At 46.9% G+C, this 19,099-nt stretch overlaps 1 protein-coding gene across 1 annotated transcript in view; it reads right to left on the reverse strand.

The window, feature by feature from the left end:
- Positions 1-16,369: 16,369 nt before the first annotated feature.
- rasip1 (Ras interacting protein 1) overlaps positions 16,370-19,099 on the reverse strand; it is a 47,075-nt gene continuing 44,345 nt past the window's right edge. Inside the window, exon 16 of the mRNA XM_051919841.1 lies at positions 16,370-16,949. Within this exon, the coding sequence (XP_051775801.1) occupies positions 16,768-16,949 (182 nt within the window). The 3' untranslated portion in view covers positions 16,370-16,767. The remainder of the gene's footprint in view (positions 16,950-19,099) is intronic.

The following is a 19,099-nucleotide window of genomic DNA, read 5'->3' on the forward strand; positions in this document are numbered from 1 at the left end:
TCATTAGGAACAGTCAGCGTGGGCTCAGACGAGGAGGTCGTGTTTTACTAACAGGCTGGAATTCCATGAGGAGTCAGCAAAAGGATACGAGCAGAGTGGAGTATGTGAGATTATTAATCTGGAATTTCAGAAAGCATTTGACGCGGTGCCACATGAGAGGGTGGGCATCAAACTAAAAGGAGTGGCAGTTCAGGGTGTGGGGTGTAGATGGGTGCAGAATTGGCTCAGACACAGGAAGCAGAGGGTGGTTGCTTTGAGATTAGGGGTCTGCACTGGCAATCGGAAGGTTGCCGGTTCGAATCCCGTAAACTCTGCTCTGTTGGGCCCTTAACCTGCAATTGCTGAGTGCTTTGAGTAGTGAGAAAAGTGCTATATAAATACAAAGAATTATAAAGAATTATAAAGAATTATGGTGTGAGGAACCAAATCAGGTGTGTGGGTGTGTGTGTATGTGTCCTGCGGTGGGTTGGCACCCTGTCCAGGATTCGTTCCTGCCTTGTGCCCAGTGTTGGCTGGGATTGGCTCCACCAGGGGTGGCACAGTGGGTAGCGCTGCTGCCTCACAGTTAAGAGACCTGGGTTCACTTCCCGGGTCCTCCCTGTGTGGAGTTTGCATGTTCTCCCCGTATCTGCGTGGGTTTCCTCCGGGCGCTCCGGTTTCCTCCCACAGTCCAAAGACTTGCAGGTTAGGTGGATTGGCGATTCTAAATTGGCCCTAGTGTGTGCTTGGTGTGTGGGTGTGTTTGTGTGTGTCCTGCGGTGGGTTGGCACCCTGCCTGGGATTGGTTCCTGCCTTGTGCCCTGTGTTGGCTGGGATTGGCTCCAGCAGACCCCTGTGACCCTGTGTTCGGATTCAGCGGGTTGGAAAATGGATGGATGGATGGAACCAAATCAGAATTGGGTGACGTTAAAAGTGGTGGCCAGCAGGAGTCAGTGTATTTTTAAGATATAGAAATGAAGAAGAGTCAATCTGAAGGAGACTGAAGACTGCAAAGTGGTGGCAGGGGAAAGTGTAGTTAAGCAGCATAGGATGGTGGTCTGTAGGATGACGTTGGAGATCAAGAAGAGGAAGACAGTGAGGGCAGAGCCAAGGATCAAATGGTGGAAGCTGAAAAAGGAAGACTGCAAAGTTGAGAGTAGGGAACCCAGCCACCGGGGATGCACAAACCAGTGTGTTTCTTTGTGCCAGTCCCAAGCCCGGATAAATGGGGAGAGTTATGTCAGGAAGGGCATCTGATGTAAAATTTTGCCAAATCAATATGCGGACAACAATACAAATTTCCATAATATGGAAGAAGATGATCTGCTGTGGCAACTCCTAATGGGAGCAGCCGAAAGAAGAAGAAGAAGAAGAAGAAATGATTTAGATAGGAATATAAATAACTAGGGGGCTTCACCCCCTGCTCACTTCACTCGCCAACCCCTGTGTTTGGTTTTCCAGATGCACACTTTTAAGATTTTTTTTTCTTTGAATTGTTACAATTTCATTCGTTTCACCCATTGGGGTGACCTTTCCAGCAGGCATCCCTTGCCAACACCAAGCAGAGGGTGTCCTGGCTGGGAATTGAACTGGGCTCCAGGAAGTGTTAGGCCGGGTTTATACTTCACGTGACGCGACGCATGCTCCAGCGGATACACAAGCGTTTTACTGTTTATACTTGCGCATGCACTTTACGTAAATCCGGAAGATTCTACCAGGTGGCTGTGCGAGATATCATCACGGTGAGAATTGCCTGAAACATCCATTAAATTCTGAGGACACCTTGTCACAATATCTCTGAAAAGAATCTAAGTGAAGGTTTATGGATGTGGTGAGAGAGGATATGCAGGTGGTGGGTGTAACAGAACAAGATGACGAGGACAGGAAGATATGGAAGAAGATTATCCGCTGTGGTGACCCCTAACGGGAGCAGCCGAAAGAAGAAGAAGAATCCAGGGATGTGCCCGTTTCAGCAAACATCTGGCACGAGACAGAAACAATCCCTGGACTGAGCATCAGCTCATCGCAAGGTGAATACAAGCACTCACATACACACTGGCGTCATTTTAGTGTCACCAAGTCCCCAAATTTGCATATCTTTGGAAGGGAACCGGAGCCCACTGAGGACACCACCAGGAAAACATGAGAACTCCAGGCAGGGAACACCAGCGACGGGACTCCCTGCGAGACAGCAGTGCTACCACTCTGCCACCGTGTCACCCCATGTGTGTCATTATTAACAGCATTCATTATTTAAATGAAATGAACGATTTATCTGTAAATTGTAACATACATACTTTAATGCATTTCATCATGAAAGTGACATCAAGTATTAATCTAAAGATTCTAAATGTGCAGAGTTGGAATATCAGACACGTAATGTGTTCTGTGTGGTGATCTATGGCTGCCTGCCGCTGCTGTCCACACAGGAGGAAGTCAAAGAAGCTCCTAGTGATTAACATCTGGGTCGGTTTTAAGATAGATAGATAGATATGAAAGGCACTATATGATAGATAGATAGATAGATAGATAGATAGATAGATATGAAAGGCACTATATGATAGATAGATAGATAGATAGATAGATATGAAAGGCACTATATGATAGATAGATAGATAGATAGATAGATAGATATGAAAGGCACTATATGATAGATAGATAGATAGATAGATAGATAGATAGATAGATAGATAGATAGATAGATAGATAGATAGATAGATGTGAAAGGCACTATATGATAAATAGATAGATAGATAGATAGATAGATATGAAAGGCACTATATGATAGATAGATAGATAGATAGATAGATAGATAGATAGATAGATAGATAGATAGATAGATAGATAGATGTGAAAGGCACTATATGATAGATAGATAGATAGATATGAAAGGCACTATATGATAAATAGATAGATAGATAGATAGATATGAAAGGCACTATATGATAAATAGATAGATAGATAGATAGATAGATATGAAAGGCACTATATGATAGATAGATAGATAGATAGATAGATAGATAGATAGATAGATAGATAGATAGATAGATGTGAAAGGCACTATATGATAGATAGATAGATAGATATGAAAGGCACTATATGATAAATAGATAGATAGATAGATAGATATGAAAGGCACTATATGATAAATAGATAGATAGATAGATATGAAAGGCACTATATGATAGATAGATAGATAGATAGATAGATAGATAGACAATGCAGGTATACAAACAGACAGTAACTTTATATAATATTAACGTTTACCCCCCCGGGTGGAATTGAAGAGTCGCATAGTGTGGTGGAGGAACGATCTCCTCAGTCTGTCAGTGGAGCAGGACGGTGACAGCAGTCTGTCGCTGAAGCTGCTCCTCTGTCTGGAGATGATCCTGTTCAGTGGATGCGGTGGATTCTCCATGATTGACAGGAGTCTGCTCAGCGCCCGTCGCTCTGCCACAGATGTCAAACTGTCCAGCTCCGTGCCAACAATAGAGCCTACCTTCCTCGCCAGTTTGTCCAGGCGTGCGGCGTCCCTCTTCTTTATGCTGCCTCCCCAGCACACCACTGTGTAGAAGAGGACGCTCACCACAACCGTCTGATAGAACATCTGCAGCATCTTATTGCAGATGTTGAAGGACGCCAGCCTTCTAAGGAAGTATAGTCGGCTCTGTCCTCTCTTACACAAAGCATCAGTAATGGCAGTCCAGTCCAGTTTATCATCCAGCTGCACTCCCAGGTATTTATAGGTCTGCACCCTCTGCACACAGTCACCTCTGATGATCACGGGGTCCATGAGGGGTCTGGTCCTCCTAAAATCCACCACCAGCTCCTTGGTTTTGCTGGTGTTCAGGTGTAGGTGGTTTGAGTCGCACCATTTAACAAAGTCCTTGATGAGGTTCCTATACTCCTCCTCCTGCCCACTCCTGATGCAGCCCACGATAGCAGTGTCGTCAGTGAACGTTTGCACGTGGCAGGACTCTGAGTTGTAGTGGAAGTCCGATGTCTTTATATCGGCTAAACAGGACCTACTTCTACTTCAGTCCCTGATTTGGGACCAACACAGGGTGACAACACTGAAAGTTGTAGTGAGCTACCGTCTCTCCAGACTGAAAGCAAGGAAATAACTGGCGAACATAGTAAGACAAAAGAGAAGAAACGAAATTATGACAGCGACTATTTACGAATGAGTTGTTATGAGCCTAAACTGCTTTGTGTAATTTGTAATGAAGTCCTGGCCAACAGCAGTTTAAAACCATCACTTCTTCGTAGACACATTGAAACAAAACATCCACCGTACAAGGATAAACCTGTAGCATATCGTGATGACCACACAGGGGGTTCACCAATTTATTCCGTTTTTCTGAAGGGGTTCACAAGGAGACAAAGGTCGAGACTCGCTGCTTTAATGCTTACAGAGCGAGTCCATTTATCACTCTAAGGTATTACATAGCACCGTGTACAATGGACTTCATCTCAAATTGCTTTATGGATTGTGACAAGAGATGAAGATCAGCCGGCATAAGGGACTGGTCACCCAGCCTGGACGGAGAGCGTCGGTGGATGGACGCTTAGTGTCCAGTTGGGAGGACATAATTGAAGGACAGGGGGTTAGTGACTACAACTGGGGGCCTGTGTGTTTCCCCCAGCCTCCCTCCTGTTTGGACATCCACCAGTGGGTGTTGTTGGGTGGTGATTCCCCTGAGAGGTGGCTTAAAGAAACCATCTGATGAAGAGGAGAATTCCATTGTGTGGTGTATGCTGGATTGTGGAAGAAGAAGAAGAAGAATTCTGTATCAGGCAGTTTGTGAGAATAAAAGGTCATTTGAACCCTGGACTGTGTCGGTGCAGTTGTTTCCGGGGTTTGGGGGTCTCTCTGACACCACCTAACGGCACACAGGATGAATGAAATCTTGTTTTTTTTCACTTCTTTCTGTTTCCATCCCAACTGAAACCTTAAAAAGAGACTTTTGGAGAAATTAGGTGAATGGGATTGATGAGCTCTGTGGGGCTGAACGTGAGCTCTAATGCCCTAGTAAAGGCGCTATATAAAATGGAGACTTGACCTACTCTTAATGTGTATGAGTGTGTAAACATACGACGGCAGGCTTTTGAGTTGGTTGTGTTGAGTTTCTCGAGTCTTTACGCCAATCCCTGACTGGTCTGGATGAGACAGCTGACCCAGCGGAGGACCCTCGTCCCCTATACATGACACCACTTTCAAAGTGTATGAGGATTGTACGCTGCTGGCCAGTGGGTAGCCTGGCCCATCACCTTCAGTCCAAGTAGATCCCAGATGTTTGGAGGTGCCCGTGTGGAATCAGAGCGGCAAGGCGCTGCTAGACTGGCAGGCTGCTCACGGCCTTCACGCTGGCTGACGTCATCGACTCCTTGGAAGCACGTTCTTGGTCAGGTGATGAGAGAGCAGTCAGGCTGGGCGTGGGGCATCCTGCAAGGCAGGCTTTCCTGCCAAGCCGTTTCCTGCAAGCTCAGGAAGGAAGTGGGCTTCCTGCTTTAGGACCCAGCTGCACAAACAAGGCTGACCCCTCCGAGCTCGCGTCCACCATTCTGCTAGAGTGTCGGGCCTTGACGGCTATCCATGGGCTCACTTTTAGCTGGACCCAAGTTCAAACCAGTAGCCCTAAACCAGTTTTGCAGGCAGCACAAATCAAGATGGCAGGTCACTTATAGAGTGCCTTGGCTTTTGCATTCTACTTGTTACACACGGAGGGGTCATTTAGCCTATCTGGGACCACCTGTTAGTGTGCTTGATGGGATGTTGTGTCATTGCATGCACCACACACACTATGGAATTTAAAAGAACCAAACCAGTAATGAAGTGGTGCACCAAAGGACGGCTCACTGGCTTGTAACTGTCAGTATAATGGGAGTGTTCGGCCCCCCCATTAAATTAAAGATAAATGAATGGTTAGTAAATTATGAAATAGTGCGTGTGTATTATATAGTGCCTTCCATATTTGAGTAGCTATCTGTCTATTATATACAGTAATGCCATTCACATCTGCCTGATACAAAGTGCATTTCATATCCATCCACATATCATATAGTGCCTTTCATATTTCATTTCACACATGCGCCCCAGAGAGTCACCTCTTCTGGGCTCACCTGAAGTAAGTAATACCACCCCGGGACGAGAGGGGGGCACTGCCACTAACAGACTTGTTTCCTCCTCCCCTCACAGCCTTTGAGGGCACCGAATTGAATGAGGCCCCTCCCATTGAGGGCAGGAATCAAAAGAGGCCCCGCCCCTTCCACTCCGCAACACATACAAGCAGAACAGCCACAGAGGACGGCGTCACCCAGCCTGGACAGAGAGCGTCGGTGGATGGACGCTTAGTGTCCAGTCGGGAGGACATAATTGAAGGACAGGGGGTTGGTGACTACAACTGGGGGCCTGTGTGTTTCCCTCAGCCTCCCTCGTGTTTGGACACCCACAAGGGTCATTGGGGGCCGCCAATGGGTGTTGTTGGGTGGTTATTCCCCTGAGAGGTGGCTTAAAGAAACCATCTGATGAAGAGGAGAATTCCATTGTGTGGTGTATGCTGGATTGTGGAAGAAGAAGAAGAAGAATTCTGTATCAGGTAGTTTGTGAGAATATAAGGTCATTTGAACCCTGGACTGTGTCGGTGCAGTTGTTTCCAGGGCTTGCGGGTCTCTGTCTGTCTATTATATACAGTAATGCCATTCACATCTGCCTAATACAAAGTGCATTTCATATCCATCCACATATCATATAGTGCCTTTCATATCTTATTGTCACACATGCGCCCCAGAGAGTCACCTCTTCTGGGCTCACCTGAAGTAAGTAATACCACCCCGGGACGAGAGGGGGGCACTGCCGCTAACAGACTCCTCCCCTCACAGCCTGGAGAAACCGCCCCTTTGAGGGCACCGAATTGAATGAGGCCCCTCCCATTGAGGGCATGAATCAAAAGAGGCCCCGCCCCCTCCGCTCCGCAACACATACAAGCAGAACAGCCACAGAGGACCTGGCTTGGGTTAACTCAGCGGTTCTCAAACTGTTGCCATATGTGGCGTAATGTCGCTATTCATAAGAAAATTTTAAACATGTAGCGGTGTATCGGCAGCAAAAAATATAGGAATACATTTTATTAGGGTTTCAAAAAAACGTTACTTTGGGCACGATTAAAACTGCAAATACTTAAAGGTTGAGAAACGCTGGGCGAACTGAAGCCTGACCATCCAACCAAGACGTCTTGTTAGTTCGTTAGAAACCTGCAAAGTGAAGTGCTTAACTTTCTGTTATTTTGACTGAGTGAAAAGGTGTTAGGGTGGCACGGTGGTGCTGCCTCACAGTAAGGAGACCTTCCCGGGTCCTCCCTGCGTGGACTTTGCATGTTCTCCCCGTGTCTACGTGGGTTTCCTCCCACAGTCCAAAGACATGCAGGTTAGGTGCATTGGCGATCCTTGCTGTGTGGGTGAGTGTGTGTGTGCGCCCTGCGGTGGGCTGGCACCCTGCCCGGGGTTTGTTTCCTGCCTTGTGCCCTGTGTTGGCTGGGATTGGCTCCAGCAAACCCCCGTGACCCTTAGGATATAGCGGGTTGGATAATGACTGACTGACTGACTGACTAAAAAGGGGTTTGTTACCCAGCTGGCACCCCAAACATCTTTTTTGTTGTGGAATCATATTTTCGCCCCGCTACACTATCTAATACTTATTATATTACGCCATTCACTTCTGTCTGTTTTATTATATAGTGTCTGATCTCCACATCATCAGGCCAGACTGCGATTACAAGTTAGACCAGCAAAGTCGGCAGTGGAACATCTGACCAGGCAAGGACCTTCAGAAACTGCATGGCAGGTGAACCAGAGAGAAGGCAAGAAGGATTAAAGATGATTTCCACGCTGAAAAGGAAAGAGCAGGTAATGTCGATCCATCAGCCACAACATCCAAACCACTGACGTCAATCCTATTGATTATCTGAGTACGATGGCATCTGTCAAGGGCAGGGACATGTTAGGCATCAAGTCTACAGTCCGTTCTTGAAGGTGATGTGTTGGAAAATGAACAAGCGTAATGATCTGAGCGTCAAACTGTGATGGCTGGACGACTGGGTCAGAGCAGCTCCAAAATGGCTGACCTTGTGGGGTGTTTCCCAGGGTCTTGTAAAAGTGGTCCAAGGAAGGACAAGTGGTGAACCAGCAGCAGTGTCATGGGTGCCCAAGGCTCATTGATGCATGTGGGGAGCAAAGGCTACCCCGTCTGGTCCGATCCCACTGAAGAGCAACTGGAGCAGAAAATTCTAAAAAAAAACGAAATGCTGGCCATGAGACCAAAGTGTCAGAACACACACAGTGCATTACAACTTGCCGAGGAGCAGTCAGAGTGCCCATGCTGACCCCTGGCCAGTGCCAAAAGCACCTACAGTACAGTGGGCACATGAGCATCAGTACTGGGCATGAAGCAATGGAAGACGGTGGCCTGGTGCGATGAGTCACATTGTCCTTTACATCAGGTGGACAGTCGAGTGCGTGTGGTGTTCCTGGGGAAGAGATGGCAGCAGGGTGTACCAAGGTGTGTGGGCCAGCCGACAGAGGCCACGTTTCTGCTAAGAAACCTTAAATCCTGACATTCACGTAGATGTTACTTTGAGACATACCACCTACCTAAAGATTGTTGCAGACCCCCTACACCCCAGTACTCCCTGATGACAGTGGCCTCGTTCAGCAGCGCCCTGTTACACTGCAAAAACTGGTCAGGAATGGTTTGAGGAACATGACAAGGAGTTCAAGGTCTTAAGATGGCCTTGAAATTCCCCAACTCTCAGTCCAATCGAGCATCTAAGTGATGTGCAGATAAAACAAGTCCGATCCATGGAGACCCCACCTCACAACTTACAGGACTTGAAGGATCTGCTGCTAACGTCTTGGTGCCAAAGACCCTATGACATCTTCAGAGGTCTTGTGGAGTCCATGCCGCTACACATGATGTGGCTGGTCGGTGTATCCAGGAGGGAACAAAGGCAAGACAATCGGAGGCTGAGAGTAGGCGTGAAAAAGTTGCTAGTAGAGAAGATGAAAGCAGAGATTAAAAAATCAATCGGCCATTAAGACCTGCAGAAATTGCTGAGCTTCTTATGATTTTCTGTGAAACGCGTGCTTGAAGGAGTTTGCATGTTCTCTCCCTGTGTCTGAGGGACAGTCCAAAGGCGTGCAGGTTAGGTGAATTGGTGATCCTTAATTGTCCAGAGGGTCTAGTTAGTGTGTGTGTGTGTGTTCACCCTGCAATGGACTGGCACCCCGTCCAGGGTTTGTTCCTGCCTTGTGCTCTATGCCCCATTTGTTGGAATGAAAAATGCAATGCATATGTCTCTGTTACATGCTGTTTGGTATGGGATTCATAGAAGCTGTATTCAAGTTTGTGATGTGCCATCTGTTGGAATGATAAATTAAATACACATATCTCTGTTATGTGCTATTTGATATGGGATTTGTAAAAAGCAGTTTCAATGTTTGTGATGCACCATTTGTTGGAATGAAAAATGCAATGCATATGTCTCTGTTACATGCTGTTTGGTATGGGATTCATAGAAGCTGTATTCAAGTTTGTGATGTGCCATCTGTTGGAATGATAAATTAAATACACATATCTCTGTTATGTGCTATTTGATATGGGATTTGTAAAAGCAGTCTTAATGTTTGTGATGCGCCATCTCTTGGAATGATAACTGCAGTACATACGTCTCTATTATATGCTATTTGGTGTGGTATTTGTAAAAGCTGTATTCAAGTTTGTGATGTGCCATCTGTTAGATTGATAAATTAAATACATATGTCTCTGTTATGTGCTATTTGGTATGGGATTCGTAAAAGCAGTTTTAATGTTTGTGATGCACCATTTGCTGGAATGAAAAATGCAATGCATATGCCTCTCTTATATGCTATTTGGTATGGGATTTGTAAAAACAGTCTTAATGTTTGTGATGCGCCATCTGTTGGAATGATAACTGCAGTACATATGTTTCTGTTATATGCTATATGGGATCGAATATGTAAAAGCAGTTTTAATGTGTACGATGCACCATGTGTTGGAATGAGAAATGCAATGCATGTGTCTCTGTTATATGGCATTTGAAATGGGATTCGTAAAAGCAGTGTTAAAGTTTGTGATGCACCATCTTGTGGAATGACAAATGCAATGCATTTTATTACTACAAATATTTGTGATGCGCCATCTGTTGAAATGACAGACACATAATTCCAATAAGACTGTGGGGACGCGCAGAGCAAAACTAAGTGCTGATGGGTTTAGTGGAACTTTCTAGATTAAAAGAGACCGATAACCAATCTGTGGCAAGTTTATCGGTGGGGGGGGGGGGGGGGTTATTGACAAACAGGGGTGTCCAGATGGTCAGAATCACAGCTCCAGACGGATCACACTCATCAGCCTTCATGTTAAGGCGTCCGCAAGGATGCTGCAGGGAAGACTTGGGCTGCTGGCTCAGCCAAAAACACGGGAGGAACAATATGGATTTCATCCAGGCTGTGGACCAGTGGAGCAGCTCTTGTCCCTGGCGAAGTAGCTGGATGGTTCATGGGAGTCTGACAACCCAGTCTACACGTGTTTTGTGGATTTGAACAAAGCATATGACCGTGTCCCTCAGCATGTGCTGTCGGAGGGGCTGCAGGAATATGGAGGTAACAGGGCCGCTCTTGTGTGCTCTTCAGCAGTGTGAGCTGTGTCTGAATACTTGGCGTCAAGTCAAATTTTGGTCACTGTGGGTGGTTCTCCATCAAGGCTGTCACTTGTCACCACTCCTGTTTGTGGTTTTCATGGAGGGGCTATCAAGGCACAGACGAGGACGTGAGGGTGTCCAGTTTGGGAGCCTAGGACTGGCATCGTTGCTTTGTGCAGATGATGTTGTCCTCTTTGTCTCTTCTGACTGTGACCTTCAGCACACATTTGGGGGGATTCGCTGCAAGTGTGAAGTGGCCGGGATGAGGAGCAGCACCTCCAAGTCTGAGGTCACAGGTCTCTCTCGGAAAAGAGTGGATTGTGTTCTACAGGCGGAGTGTTCTTTGTGTTTCATCTTATCTTTAAGCTGCTCTTAGTCATGTCCCATGTGTTTTGTGGGTGGTCCCCCAAGAGGCGTACGTGGTCACCTGCCAATCACTGCCCCCCACCCTATACATCTGGAGGATCTCCCACAGTTCCTGACGGTTCATTTCGAGTGTGCCAAGGAGTTATGGTGAGTTCTTGTGTTGTTCCTCCGCTGGCGCTTCTTGATATCTCTGGTCCTCTGTGCTCTGTTTTTGACTTTGCCTCGGGATTCCTGCATCGAGACTGCGTTTGCCTTGCATTGCCTGGTGTTTCAGGAAGTTCTAATTCGTCTGTTGTGCTCCATGGAGCTTTTAAGAGCATTTTGTGAGGATAAACATTTGATTTGTATTATACTAGGGGGCATCGCCCCCTGCTCACTGCGCTCGCCAACCCCCTCGGCCTGCGCTATGTGCCAGCCACTCCACGTCTCCGCCGCTCGCGTATGTGGATTTCACTTTCACCAAACCACAAATCTTTTAATTCTCGTGGACAGGCCTCTTCATTTAGAAGGATCACTACTTTTCCCTGATGGCAACACGAATTACATGATCTACAAGTCTCCGACTTAAAGTTTACAGCCGAACAATATCTACAGACTGTAAACTGAGCAGGTTGGGCCTGAAGACCACCCTCTGCAATTGGATCCTGGACTTCTTGACAGAGAGGCCCCAGTCTGTTGAGATGGGCTGCAACACTTCCAGCAACATCACACTGAGCACTGGAGCGCCGCAGGGCTGTGTGCTTAGTCCTCTGCTGGTCACCCTGCTGACTCACGACTGCACTGCCACAACAACACCAACCACATCATCAGGTTTGCAGATGATAGGACGGTGCTGGGACTGATAAGCTGGGATGATGAGGCAGCATACAGAGATGAGGTGGAGCTGCTGTCCGCATGGTGTGAAGACAACAAATCTATCTCTCAATGTCGACAAGACAAAAGAGATAATCGTGGACTTCAGAAAATCATATCCTGCCCACATCCCACTCACCATCAACGGATTAGATGTGGAGACTGTTTGGAGTACCAAGTTCCTCGGTGTGCACATAACTCAGGAACTTACGTGGACACATAACACCTCATCACTAATCAAGAAAGCCCAGCAGAGACTACACTTCCTGAGGCGGCTGAAGCCAGCAAGTCTTCCCCCTTCCATCTTCACCATGTTCTACAGTGGCACCACTGAGAGTGTTCTGACCAGCTGCATCACAGTCTGGTATGGCAACTACAACATATCCGACCGCAAGCGCCTGCAAAGGATAGTGAAGACAGCAGAGAACATTATTGGGGTGCCTCTCCCTTCACTACAGGACATATTTTACAAACACAGTGTCTGTAAGGCCTGCAGCATTGAGCAGGACCCCTTACACCCCTCACATGGACTTTTCACACTTCTGCCATCCAACAGAAGATACTGCAGCATCAAAGCCAGATCTGCCAGGCTGCAGGAGAGTTTTTACCCCCAAGCTGTCAGACTTCTTAATACCAGGCTGCCCCCTGGGACCTTCCACACGGCCTCAACCACCTCAAAAACAGAACTTTTATACATGCGAGCCACTGACCTGTGAAGACGAGTGTGCAGGTAGAGAAGAACTGAAAATCTCATACTGACCTTTAAGGATTTTCACATTCTTGATATTCTTCTGCTGTGAAACATTCTGACCTGTCATTGTTTACACATCTTAAACAACTACAGTGGAACCTCGGGTCACGACCGTAATTCGTTCCAAAACTCTGGTCACAACCCGATTTAGTCGTGACTCAAAGTAATTTCCCCCATAGGACTGTATGTAAATATAATTAATCTGTTCTGGACCATACGAGCTGTACGTAAATACAGTATATATACGCTCGCTCACGCTCTCTCTCTCTCTCGCTCGCTCTCTCTCTCACTCGCTCTCTCTCGTTCTCTCACGCTCTCTCTCACGCTCTCTCTCTCTCTCACTCGCTCTCTCTCTCTCTCGCTCGCTCTCTCTCTCGCTCTCTCTCTCTCACGCTCTCTCTCTCTCTCGCTCGCTCTCTCTCTCACTCGCTCTCTCTCTCTCTCGCGCTCTCTCTCTCTCACACGCTCTCTCTCTCTCTCTCGCTCTCTCTCTCACTCGCTCTCTCTCGTTCTCTCACGCTCTCTCTCTCTCTCTCGCTCTCTCTCTCTCTCGCTCGCTCTCTCTCTCGCTCTCTCTCTCTCTCTCACGCTCTCTCTCTCTCTCTCGCGCTCTCTCTCTCTCTCACTCGCTCTCTCTCTCTCTCTCACGCTCTCTCTCGCTTGCTCTCTCTCGCTTGCTCTCTCTCTCTCACTCGCTCTCTCTCTCGCTCACTCTCTCTCGTTCTCTCACTCTCTCTCTCGCTCGCTCTCTCTCTCGCTTGCTCTCTCTCTCTCTCACGCTCTCTCTCTCTCTCTCGCTTGCTCTCTCTCTCTCTCTCGCTCACGCTCTCTCTCTCTCGCTCGCTCTCTCTCTCTCTCTCTCGCTTGCTCTCTCTCTCTCTCTCTCGCTCGCTCTCTCTCTCTCTCTCTCGCTCGCTCTCTCTCTCTCTCTCTCTCACTCGCTCTCTCTCTCTCGCTCGTGCTCTCTCTCTCTCTCGTTCTCTCACGCTTTCTCTCTCTCGTGCTCTCTCTCTCTCTCTTTCTCTCACACTCTCTATCTCTCTCACTTGCTCTCTCTCTCGTTCTCTCACACTCGCTCGCTCGCTCTCTCTCTCTCTCTCACTCGCTCTCTCTCTCTCACTCGCTCTCTCTCTCTCCCACTCGCTCTCACTCGCTCTCTCTCTCTCTCGCTCACGCTCTCTCTCTCTCTCTCTCGCTCACGCTCTCTCTCTCTCGCTCTCTCTCTCTCTCGCTCTCTCTCTCGCTTGCTCTCTCTCTCTCTCACTCGCTCTCTCTCTCTCTCACTCGCTCTCTCTCTCTCTCACGCTCTCTCTCTCTCGCTCGCTCTCTCTCTCTCTCTCACTCGCTCTCTCTCTCTCACTCGCTCTCTCTCTCCCACTCGCTCTCACTCGCTCTCTCTCTCACTCGCTCTCTCTCTCTCCCACTCGCTCTCTCTCTCTCTCGCTCACGCTCTCTCTCGCTCTCTCTCTCTCGCTCTCTCTCTCTCTCACGCTCTCTCACTCGCTCTCTCTCTCTCTCTCGTTCTCTCACGCTTTCTCTCTCTCTCGCTCGCTCGTGCTCTCTCTCTCTCTTTCTCTCACACTCTCTATCTCTCTCACTTGCTCTCTCTCTCGTTCTCTCACACTCGCTCGCTCTCTCTCTCTCGCTCGCTCGCTCTCTCTCTCTCGCTCGCTCTCTCTCTCACTCTCTCTCTCTCTCTCTCACTCGCTCTCTCTCTCTCCCACTCGCTCTCACTCGCTCTCTCTCTCTCCCACTCGCTCCCTCTCTCTCTCACTCGCTCTCTCTCTCTCCCACTCGCTCTCTCTCTCACTCTCTCTCTCTCGCTCGCTGCACAGTGAATGCACAGAGAGAGACTGAACACGTGTGTAAATCACCAGCGCGTACGAACTGGTAGTTTAGACTGTCTTGTTCGTCACCCGAGTGTGTGGTTGTGAACAGATGCAAAAGTTTGGCGGACTTTTTGGTCGTAACCCGATTTGTACGTGGTCCGAGATGTTTGTGACCCGAGATTCCACTGTATTATCATTCACTGATAATTTCTGTATTATCCATATCTATTATTTATTATGTATTTATTATATTACATATCTATTGACTATATTTATGTATGTAGATTGCAAATACCATACATTGCATCAATGTTCACATTGCTAACTACACGTCAATATTGCTGCTATTTCTTTGTCTTGTCTTTGCAAAATGTGTTGTTTGTGTTTTAATTTGAAATTTTTATTTTAATTCTATTTTTAATTTATTATTTCCACGTTATGTTGTTACACTGTGGACCCTGACCTTCTCAATTTTGTCTATATACTTGTTTATGGTTGAGATGACAATAAAGTTCACTTTGACTTGATATTCAATCTCTTTTCGCTGTTCTGTTATTTCACTGAGTAATAATTTTCATTTGTTTGCACTAATGCGATCGTTACTATCAGTTTTTTGACACTTTCGAATTTTCATACTTCCATTATCTCTAACCTGTTCTGCATGTGTATCGCGCCAACGTTTTTGAATTCTTTACAACGTCCTACTTTGTCTTCTACTCTTTGTCTTTTATTTCCGGCCCCCGGCGTGGTTATAATCACTTGGCACAAAGTCTTGTCTCAAGGGATGGGAAAGTATCTCTTTGAAAAAGTCTCGCCTCGTCCCAGGATTTTTTTATTATAATAGAGAGATTTATATTTTGTTTTTGTCCTTTTATCTTGCCGGGGTTTGGCAGTACATCCCCCTCCAGTGTACATTTTTGGGAGTGTTGTGTTCATAACATTGCCAGTTCAGGGTGGTGAAGTTAAAGACAAAACACTCAGTTCACCGTTCAGGCTCCATCCCCATCTTCACCTATGGTCATGAGCTGCAGGTAATGGCCGATCGAATGAGAACAGAAGTACAAGCGACAGCAGTGAGGATTCTTCTCTGGGTGGCAGGGTGAGAAGCTCAGCGATTCAGGAGAACCTCAGAGTAGATTCACAGCTCGGCTGGATCAAGAGGAGCCAGTTGAGGTGGTTTGGGCATTTTGTAAAGATGACCCCCCCCTTACAAGGTGTCCCCCCCCCCAAATCTGCTCTGGGCACATCCCACCAGGTAGAGACCCTGCGTCAGACCTGGGACACGCTGGAGGGATTCTATCTCTTGGCTGGCTTGGGAACGCCTGGGAGTTCCGCAGGAAGAAGTGGAATCTGGTAGGTGGGGGATCAGGGAAGTCTGGGCTGACCTGCTTGGCCTGTTGCCACCGTGACCCTCATCAGGAAGAGCGGCTTCAGAGAAACAGATGAGGTTAAGCAAAATTTTGAGGAATTACTGTAATAAAGAAAGAGCGAGAGGGAATTGACTGTATGATCGGGACTTTATACAGTGAAACAGAATGTAGAATACGGACACGACAGGACTTCAGAGCAGGAGTGAGTTCTGGTTAGACCACAGAGAGGTTTCACAGAGTGTAGGGAAGAGCTGAGGAGATGATAGGAGTCTATAAAATAAAAGAGACACATGACGGAACACACATAAGGACAATAACACTTTCTTAGGTTTAGAGGGGGACTTGACAGCCCCTACACAGTACAATAAGGTACAAGCCTAACCAGCACGATCCAAATTTGAAGTAGCAGTGAACTGCTTTAAGACGTCTTGCTAGATCTTCTGATGAGGTGCACAAGAGCACACGTCCTTCAATGAACAGGCTCTGAAAGGCCTTGGACCTTAAAAGAACAAGACGGGCAAAATAACAGAATCCTTCAACATACACAGAGCAGGATCAGGGATTCATTTGAGCAATTAAACATTATAACGTGAAAGTAGATCTGGGCCAAGACCTGTCACAGCCCGTGAAGAATGAAGACGACTAGTAGCATGCATAACCTACAGGCATAGTCATACATTGACAGAACTTCAGAACATAGTGAACGGTGAAATATACACACACACTGTACACCAATATCTCGTGAGGAGGACAATCAAGTGACCTTCAGACAGAAAAGTCTCGTGCATCGGGGAATGGCAATACTAAGATACACACCCTTGCGCCATTTCACGTGAAACCTACAAAGAAACTGGACAAAATATTTGGTCCATTGTCCCACCATTGTGATGACCTGCCGTTTCTCACAGGTGATGGATCCTCTGATTGGCCGGTAAAGACTCTTGTTCCAGGTTCCACAGGAAGGTTCTGACCCGTTGGACCTCCGAGTAGAGTTCTTCTGAAGGGATTGGCACAGAGAGCTGCAGCTGAGACACCTCACTTGGCAGTATGAGAGGAGGGTGGTCCAGGAAGCTTTCAAAGATATCTAAATGAACAACGAGATGACAAGTCAAAAGACCCCTTTTGTTGTAAACACTTGGGTTTCAGTTTCCTTTCCAGTGGTGTCTGGAACAAAAGGCCTCTGTAGGAAGGATAAAGGGCAGGCCCGGCTGGCCAGTGAGGCCATATTTAAGGTAAGTTCAAGTAGACAGTGTGGGGAACGAGGCACGGCTAAGGTGGGTTCATTTTTTGCTTGTGTAACCTGCCACCCCAAAAGTAATATTACAGGAGATCTCGAGCAGGGCTGTCAAACTCAGTTTTATAACACTTTATACCCCCAACGCGGGCCCAACATTTTCTTTACAAACCCGACTAACAGATGTCTCTCTGCTCATCGTAATCGTACAGTGCATCCGGAAAGTATTCACAGCGCATCACTTTTTCCACATTTTGTTATGTTACAGCCTTATTCCAAAATGGATTAAATTCATTTTTTTCCTCAGAATTCTACACACAACACCCCATAATGACAACGTGAAAAAAGCTTACTTGAGATTTTTGCAAATTTATTAAAAATAAAAAAACTGAGAAATCCCATGTCCATAAGTATTCACAGCCTTTGCTCAATACTTTGTCGATGCACCTTTGGCAGCAATTCCAGCCTCAAGTCTTTTTGAATATGATGCCACAAGCTTGGCACACCTATCCTTGGCCAGTTTCGCCCATTCCTCTTTGCAGCACCTCTCAAGCTCCATCAGGTTGGATGGGAAGTGTCGGTGCACAGCCATTTTAAGATCTCTCCAGAGATGTTCAATAGGATTCAAGTCTGGGCTCTGGCTGGGCCACTCAAGGACATTCACAGAGTTGTCCTGAAGCCACTCCTTTGATATCTTGGCTGTGTGCTTAGGGTCGTTGTCCTACTGAAAGATGAACCGTCGCCCCAGTCTGAGGTCAAGAGTGCTCTGGAGCAGGTTTTCATCCAGGATGTCTCTGTACGTTGCTGCAGTCATCTTTCCCTTTATCCTGACTAGTCTCCCAGTCCCTGCCGCTGAAAAACATCCCCACAGCATGACGCTGCCACCACCATGCTTCACTTTAGAGATGGTATTGGCCTGGTGATGAGCGGTGCCTGGTTTCCTCCAAACGTGACGCCTGGCATTCACACCAAAGAGTTCAATCTTTGTCTCATCAGACCAGAGAATTTTCTTTCTCATGGTCTGAGAGTCCTTCAGGTGCCTTTTGGCAAACTCCAGGCGGGCTGCCATGTGCCTTTTACTAAGGAGTGGCTTCCGTCTGGCCACTCTACCATACAGGCCTGATTGGTGGATTGCTGCTGAGATGGTTGTCCTTCTGGAAGGTTCTCCTTTCTCCACAGAGGACCTCTGGAGCTCTGACAGAGTGACCATCAGGTTCTTGGTCACCTCCCTGACTAAGGCCCTTCTCCCCTGATCGCTCAGTTTAGATGGCCGGCCAGCTCTAGGAAGAGTCCTGGTGGTTTCGAACTTCTTCTACTTACGGATGATGGAGGCCACTGTGCTCATTGGGACCTTCAAAGCAGCAGAAATTTTTCTGTAAACTTCCCCAGATTTGTGCCTCGAGACAATCCTGTCTCAGAGGTCTACAGACAATTCCTTTGACTTCATGCTTGGTTTGTGCTCTGACATGAACTGTCAACTGTGGGACCTTATATAGACAGGTGTGTGCCTTTCCAAATCATGTCCAGTCAACTGAATTTACCACAGGTGGACTCCAATGAAGCTGCAGAAACATCTCAAGGATGATCAGGGGAAACAGGATGCACCTGAGCTCAATTTGGAGCTTCATGACAAAGGCTGTGAATACTTATGGACATGTGCTTTCTCAATGTCTTTACTTTTAATAAATTTGCAAAAATCTCAAGTAAACTTTTTTCACGTTGTCATTATGGGGTGTTGTGTGTAGAATTCTGAGGAAAAAAATGAATTTAATCCATTTTGGAATAAGGCTGTAACATAACAAAATGTGGAGAAAGTGAAGTGCTGTGAATACTTTCCAGATGCACTATGTTCTACCTCACGTCCCTCCTTATAAGCTTTTATATTCTTGGACGTTGCAGTGGGCATACCAGCAGGCATAGCACCGAACTGAGCTTTGAGTAAAAGAATTACAACAGTGCCTAAAGTCGAGCAAAAATGGACGAGAATTTGTAAGAAAGGC

The sequence above is a fragment of the Erpetoichthys calabaricus genome, chromosome 16 (genome assembly GCF_900747795.2).
Source record: "Erpetoichthys calabaricus chromosome 16, fErpCal1.3, whole genome shotgun sequence".
In the NCBI taxonomy this organism is placed as follows: domain Eukaryota; kingdom Metazoa; phylum Chordata; class Cladistia; order Polypteriformes; family Polypteridae; genus Erpetoichthys; species Erpetoichthys calabaricus.